Source organism: Tupaia chinensis, unplaced genomic scaffold (genome assembly GCF_000334495.1).
Source record: "Tupaia chinensis unplaced genomic scaffold, TupChi_1.0 Scaffold000131_1, whole genome shotgun sequence".
Taxonomy (NCBI): domain Eukaryota; kingdom Metazoa; phylum Chordata; class Mammalia; order Scandentia; family Tupaiidae; genus Tupaia; species Tupaia belangeri.
In genome coordinates, this window is record NW_006159600.1 from 648,420 (window position 1) to 657,448 (window position 9,029).

The following is a 9,029-nucleotide window of genomic DNA, read 5'->3' on the forward strand; positions in this document are numbered from 1 at the left end:
TGTGGTTGTGGGGACCAACCCTCCATCAAAAAAAAAAAAAAAAAAAACCCCCCCCCCCCCCCCAAAAAAAAAAAAAAAACTGAGACAGGAGAGGGAAAGTGAGAGCTCACCCCCAGGTGGGTGGCCATGCTGCAATCCCTCCTCATATTCTCCTGGGGTCCTGGGCATGCAGGCACATGGTGAGGTGTTTTTTTTTCTTTTTTCTTTTTTTTTTTGTTTTTTTTGGGGGAAGAGGTTTTTGCTCTAGGGCACATGCGCTTGCCAGAAAGACAGAGAGAGATAGAGAGAAGAGAGACTGAAAGTGAGAAATCACCCCTGGGGGGAGGATGGCCACACCACAATCCCTTCTCCATTCTCCTCTGGGATCTTGGGCACGCAGGCATTAGGCCAACTGCTGGTCCCGCACATCCTGAGTTTGAAGCCACTGGGTCCCTGCCCAGGACTGAAACTGCAGTCAGCCACGTGGAAGCCCAGTGACTAGCCACTATGCCGTCCGGGGCCCAGCACATGTGTCTCTTGTCTCTGCTTTCTCTCCAACGTGAGGGGTGTCGTCCTTAGATGGGAATACAAAGGACCATGGGAAAACCCTCCCCCTGAGTCTCCCGGTCCCCATGGCCCCCAAAGACTCACCACAGTTTCTGGAGTCTGCAGGCGGGGTGGCACAGACCCTCCCCCAGCACACACACGCCGCGGTCTCCCAGGTCGTTGAAGCTCAGGTCCAGCTCCCGGAGGTGGCGGTTGGCCTGGAGCACGGCGGAGAGCCCCACGCAGGCCGCAGCGCTCAGCCGGCAGATGCCCAGCCTGGAGAGACACGTGCCGGCTGGGTGCTCCCTCCCACGCGCTCCCCTCGGAGGGCGCGGCAGGCTCCATCTCTGCCCCAGAGGAGGGAGGAGGCAGAAGCAGGCGGTGAGAGGGCCGCCCTGTTCTCACCAGCCGGATCCGGGGCCCCTGCGCTAGCGCCCGGGAACAACGCCCTGACCCGGGCTCCCAGCACCGGGCTGCTGCGCTAACTACCACGCTCCCTCCCTGGCTCCCGGAGGGTGAACACGCCCTCCAACAGTAAAACACGGAATGAAAAGGGTCGGCCTTGCTTTTCTCCCGAAAACAGTTGCTGCCAACCCCCAAAACAAAACAGAAACACAGCTGCCCTCCGGACCACGGAAGGGCCCTGTGGTTCCCCCTTCTCATTTGGTGTCTGTCTTTTCGGTGTGGCTATGGGGCCGGCATGGCTGGGGAGAGGGGAGTGAGAGACCTCGCGCCCGGCGGGCCCCGCGGTCCCTTTATCTGCTCGGGACTGGGGCACACACACAGAGCCGGAGTGCTCCTTCAAGCCACTGGGTTCCGGCCTTGAACCACACTGCCAAACATGTAGGATGCAGGGGCCTGCAGGTGGTGTGGTGGTTAAGGGCACGGGACTCCCACATGGCCGGCTGTGGTTCAAGTCCCAGACCTGGCGGCTTGCTTTCTCACTTTCCCTCTCTCGCTCGCTCTGTCCCTCTCTGGTCAAATTAAAATAAATAAAGTTAAATAAAATAATTCTTTAGGGAGAGGGGAAATCCACGTGGGGTCCAGGTGCTTTAGCCATCGTACCACAGGCTTGCCCACAACAGCTGTAGTTTTCTTTTTTTTGAGAGGTTTTCGCTATAGGGCGCGTGCGCTCGCCAGACAGACAGAGAGAGACAGACAAACAAAAAGCGAGAAATCACCCCCAGGGGAGATGGCCACGCCGCAGTCCCTTCTCCTCCATTCTCCTCTCGGGATCTTGGGCACGCACGCACACACGCCCGGCGTGAGTTTAAGCCACCGGCTCCAGGACTCAAATTGTGGTCAACTACATGGGAGTGCAGTGACATAGCCGTTACGCCAACTGCCGGCCCCAATATCTGTGTTTTAAACAATGCTTGGGGCTGAGGTGGCATGACAGTGGAGGAGCTGGAATCCTGCATGGCCAACAGTCGAGTCCTGGGCCTGGGAGCTTGCTTTCTCACGTTCCCTTTCTCTTTCTGTCACTCTCTGGTCAATTTGAAAAACAGCAAGAATGGGGCAGCAGATGGCATAATGATTATGTCACGAGATTCCTCCAAAGTAGACCGTGGTTTGAGTCCTGGACCTGGCAGCTTCAAATTCACGCCAGGTGCGTATGTGTGCATGTCCAAAATCCTGAGAGAATGGAGAAGGGATTGCATTAGGGGGTGGTTTCTTGCTTTCTGTCTCTCTGGCGAGCACATGTTCCCTATAGCAAAAAATACAAAACAAAACCTCTTTAATAAAACATTAAATAAATAATTCTTTAAAGACAGGGGGTACTTTTTTATTTTTTGGAGAGGTTTTCGCTATAGGGCACGTGCGCTTGCCAGAAAGACAGAGAGAGACATAGAGACAGAAAGCGAGAAATCACCCCCCATGGGGGATGGTCACGCCGCAATCCCTTCTCCTCCATTCTCCTCTCGGGATCTTGTTCACGCACGCACAGGAGCCCGGCGTGAGTTTTAAGCCACCGGGTCCGGGACGCGAACCGCGGTCAACTACGTGGGAGTCCAGCGACATAGCCATTACGCTAACTGCTGGTTCCCAGTCTTCAAAATTTAACAGGACTTTACTGAGCAAAAACAAAAGCAGCGTGGGAGAGATTCCTAGGAGGCAATATTGCTTGTGCAAAGGCACAGTGGTAGCAGAGAAGTCTTTAAATATAGGGGCTAATATGGGGACCAGCAGATGGCGTAGCAGTTACATTGTTGGATTCCCACATGGACGACCACGGTTCAAGTCCTAGACCCAGTGGCTTGAAAATCCTGCTGGGTGCATTTGTACCCAAGATCCCAGGAAAATGGAGGAGAAGGGATTGTGGTGTGGTCATCCTTCCAGGGGACAATTTGTCACTTTCCCTGTCACTGTCTGTCTTTTTCTCTCTCCCCAGCAATCGTACACAACTCAAGGTAAAAAAATTTTTTAAAAAAAAAAAAAAAACAGGCTGAGCCGGCCAAGTGGCATGGAGGTTGAGGCGCTGGACTCCCATATGGCTGACCACGGTTCGAGTTCTGGACCTGGCAGCTTGCTTTCTCACTTTCCCTCTCTCTCTGTCTCTGTCTCTCTCGTCAAAATTGAAAAATGATAATAATAAATAAAATTAAATTAAAAAATTAAAAAAAAAAAAGAAACAGGCTGAGGGCCAGCAGATGGCATGGAGGTTAAGGTGCTGGACACTTCCATATGGCCAATCATGGTTTGAGTCTTGGAGCTGGTGACTTGCTTTGTCACTTTCCCAATCTGTGTCTCTCTCTGCTCAAAGGAAAAAAAAAAAAAGAAGAAGAAGAAATAAAATTAAAAAAATAATTATTTGTTTAGAGAATAGGCTGGTACAGGGCCGTTAGGTGGTGTGGAGGTTAAGGGACTGGACTCACACATGGCTGGCTGCACCGTGAGTCCGGGACCTGGTGGCTCGAGAATCATGCCAGGCACGTGTGCACGCGTGCCCCAAATCCTGAGAGGGGAACGGAGCAGAAGGGACTGTGGTGGGGCCATCCCCGGGGGGCGGATTTCCCTCTTTCCCCCTCTCTGTTTCTCTCCAGCTAGTGCATGTGCCCTTAGGCAAAAACTTCAAAACAGGGACCAGCAGTTAGCGTAATGGCTATGTTGCTGGACTCCCATGTAGCTGACTGCAGTTCGAGTCCCGGACTCGGTGGCTTAAGCTCACGCCGGGCGCATGTGTGTGCGTGCCCAAGATCCCGAGAGGAGAATGGAGGAAAAGGGATTGCAGCGTGGGTTCTGGCGAGCATACGCACCCTATAGCAAAATGTCTCCAAAAAAAACCCCAAAAAACTTAAAAACAAATGGAGGCTGATGCTGGTTTGAGGGGAGGGGTGGAGCGCGGTGGAGCGTGGTCTCGGCGAGCACGGGCAGTGGGCAAGGTCAGGGCTTGGACTCACCGCAGGGTCTGGAGCTTGCACTCGGGGTGCTGGAGGCCCTCGCAGAGCCGTAGCACCCCGGGGTCCCCCAGGTCGTTCAGACTCAGGTCCAGTTCCGTCAGGCTCCTGTTCACACTGAGGGTGGCGGCCAGGTCGCCACAGGCAGCGCAGGTGAGGTGGCAGATCTTCAACCTGCACGTAGCCGGGTCACCGGATAGGAGCGCCCGCTTCCTACATGAAGCTGCTTATCCCCGCCCCGTGGGAAAAGCAGTGCCTTTTCGGGCGACCTATTTTCCGGGGCTCCTCCCTTGGGAGCTCTTTTTCTCCCCCAACCATTAAATAAACTCTCTGCTTTGCTATACACAAACAAAAAGAACATTTTCAAACAAGTAATCCGCTAAACATGGACTTGGACAGACACTGCTCCGAAGACCTGGCCACGGCCAGCAAGCATGGTCGAAGGCGCCCACCGTCTTGGCCACTGGGGGAGCCACAGTGCGTTCCCACCAGGAAGTCCGCCCCCGTGAACAGAGCGAGCTGACGTGTGGGGCGGGGGACAGCAACGTGGACCAGCTATGGACACAGAAGGGCAGTTCCTCAAAAGCTGGAAGCAGAACGACTGTATGACCCAGCAACCCCCTTCTGGGTACACCCGGAGGGTAAAAGCAGGGTCTCGAGGGCCCAGCAGGTGGTGTCTCAACACGTGGATCTCGCGTGGCCAGCCACAGTTCAAGTTCCAGCATGCCAGGCGCATGTGCGTACGTGCCCAAAATCCCAGAGGAGAATGGATGATTGTGGGCGTCATTCCCGGGGTGACTTCTCACTTTCCCCCTTCTCTCTCTGGGGAGCACACAGGCCTTAAAGCAAAACTTAAAAAAAAAATTATATATATATATGGGTCTTGAAGTACACGGTTTTGTGTTTGGGTGTGTACCACATGCAGGTAGAAGAATCTTTTTCCCCCTCGAGTGTGCGTGCACTTGCCAGGGAGAGGGAGAGGGCCCCCCACTCGGCACTGTCTTGCTGCAATCCCTTCTCCCCCACTTCTCCTTGATGGGATTCGGGGCACTTCGGCAACACGCCTGTTGCTGGGATTTGAACCCAATGGTTGGCCATAGGCAACCCAAGCCCCAGGCCGAAGGGTCAAAGTTCACTGCTGTGAACCTGAACAGACAAGCCACATACACCACATGTGTCTAGCGCTCATCCCCTGGTGCGCACCGGGGTGCCTTCTGGTTTCAGCTGCTGCGACCGTGCCATGGGGGCGGGTGTACAAGCGGCAGAGCGTTCCGACTCAGCGGCCACCCCAGGCATCCGCCCCAGGACTCACCACAGGGTGCGCAGCCTGCAGGCAGGGTGCTTCAGGCCCTGGCACAGCTGGCTCAGGCCCAGGTCCTCCAGGGCGTTCCCGCTCAGGTCCACCTCGGCCAGGTGGCGGCTGGCACTCAGCACGGACGCCATCTCCTGGCACGCCCCCGCCTCCAGCCGGCACTTTCTCAGCCTTGGGGAGAGACGTCAGGGGGTGCCCTTTCGCTCTATCCCACCACTCACCCCCGCCCCTTCCATCACCCGTGTCACTGACGCGACAGAGATGAAGGCGACCAAGCCACGTTCAGCCTCTGACCGCACTGTGCCCGCGCCATCTGCCCCGGCGGGCCCCCATCCGCTCGCCCGACTCGTGGGCTCTGCGACTCGCCGCTGCCCACCAAGCGCAGAGAGTGCCGGACTCCCCATGGTCACCGCAGGGTGAAAGAGCCCACGGGAGCCCCTGGCAGTTAGGAAAGTCACCCAGAGGGAAGAAGTTGGACCAGGCCCAGCATGGCGTGAGTCCCCGTAAGTGGGAGCCGGCACTGGTGGTGGCACGGCAGTTCTCAGTGGTCTACCGAGCCGGCCCTTATGCCGTGGTCCCCAGTTCGTGTCCTGAGGTCCCCTCGGGGACCACACAGGAAAGTGATGGGCCGGTGACCCTGGCTGAGGCTGGGGTGGATCGTGGCGTGGGGACCCTGTGGGCCTCCCCCCATGGAGGAGATGAATAAATATACACGAAAGGGAAATGCGGATGCCTGCTGATTAAAAACACCACACGAGGGGCCGTGGGACTGGGCTGCGCACTTGCTGGGCAGTCTGGGAGGCCATCCCGTGGAGGAGGCTATCCAGGACTTCCCTTGGACGAGTAAGACGAAAGGAACCGCCTAGCTCTTTGATCTGGGTGCTCGGGTTCTGACTCCTCGGGACAGAAGGGACGAGGGTGGGCACGGGCCCCAGGACTGCTCACCACGTAGACATGGTGGGGTCACGGATGGCTCTAAAGTGCACAGATTCTGGGGTTCAAGGGCAGGCCCTGGTGGAGGGTGCAGACCTGGGAACCCTCTGCATTTGGGGACATTTCTGTAATTTTTAAAATTTTTGCCATAGGGCGTGTGCACTCGCTGGAAAGAGCCAGAGAGAAAGTGCGAAATCACTCCCCAGCGGGGATGGCCACACCACAATCCCTTCTCCGTTCTCTTGGGGTTTTGGGCACACACACACACACACACGTGCCCGGTGTCCAGGACTCAAACTGTGGCTGGCCGTGTGGGAGTCCAGTGCCTTAGCCACCACGCTATCTGCTGGCCTCGCCCACCTCGGAGGACAGGGCACTTGTGTGGACAGACCTTGCAGAGTAACAGCTCCTCCCCTCGTCCCCAGGGTGCAGACTCACTGGACCATCTGCAGCCGGCACTTGGGGTGCCGGAGCCCCTCGCACAGCAGCCTCACGCCCGGCAGCCCGAGGCTGTTGCCGCTGAGGTCCATCCTCATCAGATCCTTGCTGGCCACGAGAGCGGCCGCCAGGGCCTGGCAGGCAGCGCTGGGGATGCAGCACCTCTTCAGCCTGGGTGGAGAGGGGGACAGCACGCCCTTGGTGGCAGGTTTCCGGACCCTTCCCAACATGTTCTCTCCCTCTCTTTCAGACTATACCTATTCCCCTCTTCCTTCCCTTCTTTTTCCTTTCTTTCTTTTTTTTTTTTGAGAGGTTTTTGCTATAGGGCGCATGCACTCACCAGAAAGACAGAGAGAGAGACAGAGAGACAAAGCGAGAAGTCACCCCTCACGGGAGATGGCCAGGCCACAATCCCTTCTCCTCCATTCTCCTCTTGGGATCTTGGGCACACACGCACACGTGCCCAGCATGAGTTTAAGCCACCGGGTCTGGGACTTGAACCGCGGTTGACTACGTGGGAGTCCAGCGACATAGCCATTATGCCAACTGCTGGTTCCACTATTTCCCCTTTTTCTAAACTCAAACAAAAGATACAGATTGTCAGAGATGGGAGTGGCGAGAAACTAATAATGGGGATGAGGCTTTTTTGTTTTTACGTTTTGAGAGACTTTGGATATAGGTGTATGTACTCACCAGAGAGACAGAGGGAAAGACAGAAAGCGAGAAATCACCCCCCGGCGAGGGCAGCCACTCCATAATCTCGTCCTTCACTCTCCTCTTGGGATTTCGGGCATGTGCACACACCTGGCATGAATTTTAAGCCACCAGATCCAGGACTCAAACTGTGGTCAGCCATGTGGGTGGCCAGTGCACTAACTACTGCACCACCTGCTGGTCCTGTTGCTCACTTCTTATTTTGTTTTGCTAGAGGCTGAGTGTGTGCCAGAGAGAGAGGAGGAGGGAGCACCCTCCCCCGTGGGAACTGGCGGTGGCAGCCAGATTTTGGGCACGCGTGCACATGCGCCCGGTGTTTCTCGAGCTGCCAGTTCAGGACTGAAACCACACGGGCAACCATGTGGGATCCAACCGTTCAAGCTCCACGCCACCTGCTGGCCTCGTCTTATTGATTAATTGATTATTTGCCAGAGGGTGCGTGCACTCTCCAGAGAGAAGAGAGACAGAGACGGAGGAGGAGGGAGAAAGCACTCAGTAACGCGGGGCGACTGCCACAATCCCTCCTCCTCCTCCATTTCTCTGTCCCACTGGGATTTTCTGGTTTGGTTTTATTTTCATTTTTTTTTTAAGAGGTTTTTGCTGGGGACCAGCAGTTGGTGTAATGGCTATGTCCCTGGACTCCCCCCTGGGGGGTGATTTCTCGCTTTCTGTCTCTATGTCTCTCTCTCTTTCTGGTGAGCACACAGGCCCTATAGCAAAAACCTTTAAAAAAAAAACGGTTTTTGCCTTAGGGTGTGTGTACTCTCCAGAGAGACAGACAGAGACAGTGAGAGGGAAAGTGAGAAGTCACCCCCAGGGGGGATAGCCAGCTATAATCCCTTCTCCTCCATTCTCCTCCCGGGGATCTTGGGCACGCACGCACACGCCTGGCGTGAGTTCCACCAGGTTAGGTACTCGAACCATGCTTGGCCCTGTGGGAGCCCAGTGACATAACCGCTAACCATCTGCTGGCCCCTGGGCTCCTAATTTTATGATCCCTTGTGATCTTACTTCTACTCATCCCCACCTGCTATTATATGGTAGGGGCCAGCAGGTGGTTAAGGCGCCAGACTCCCACATGGCCAACCGCGGTTCAGGTCTTGGACTTGGCGGCTTGCTTTCTCACTTTTCTCTCTCTCTGTTGCTCTGGTAAAATTGAAAAAAAAAAAAAAAAAAAGGACGATAATGAAAATTAAATAATTCTTTTAGAAGAAATTTCTATGGTAGGGGCCTGCAGGTGGCGTGGTGGTTAGGATGCTGGACTCCCACATGGCTGACCATGGTTCAAGTCCCAGACCCGGTGGCCTGAAAATCACAGCGGGCGCATGTGTATATATGCCCAAAACCCCAAGAGGAGAGTGGAGGAGAAGGGACTGTGGCTTGGCCATCTGTCTGGGGGGTGACAGCGAATTTTCCCTTTCTCTCTGCCTCTGTTGGAAAGAAGAAAAGAAAAAAGAAAAGGAAGGAAAAGAAGAGAACGAGAAGAAATTCGGACACAGACCCACAGAGGGACGGCCGCGTGCACGCAGGCTGCGTATGCAAACTAGGGGGCCCTGGGGAGCCGACCCTGCCGCATGGTGACCCTGGACTTCCAGCCCCAGGACTGTGAGGCAGCACATCTCTGTGGTGGAATCTCGCTGCTGAAGCTGCTCAGTCTCTGCAGAAGCCCCAGCAGACTACCGCGCCAGCCCGCAGCGTGGGCTCTGACC

General features: G+C 55.5%; 1 protein-coding gene across 11 annotated transcripts in view; it reads right to left on the minus strand.

Annotated features, from left to right (window-relative positions):
- NLRP12 (NLR family pyrin domain containing 12) overlaps window positions 1-9,029 on the minus strand; it is a 23,715-nt gene that overhangs the window by 6,077 nt on the left and 8,609 nt on the right. For 10 of the 11 annotated variants that reach the window (XM_006144756.2, XM_027770380.1, XM_027770384.1 and 7 more), the window contains 4 exons: window positions 6,607-6,777; window positions 5,236-5,406; window positions 3,927-4,097; window positions 631-801 (listed from right to left, as the gene is read on the minus strand). In XM_006144756.2, coding sequence (XP_006144818.1) covers window positions 631-801; window positions 3,927-4,097; window positions 5,236-5,406; window positions 6,607-6,777 — 684 coding nt within the window. The remainder of the gene's footprint in view (window positions 1-630; window positions 802-3,926; window positions 4,098-5,235; window positions 5,407-6,606; window positions 6,778-9,029) is intronic. The other variant, XM_027770382.1, reaches the window with a different exon arrangement.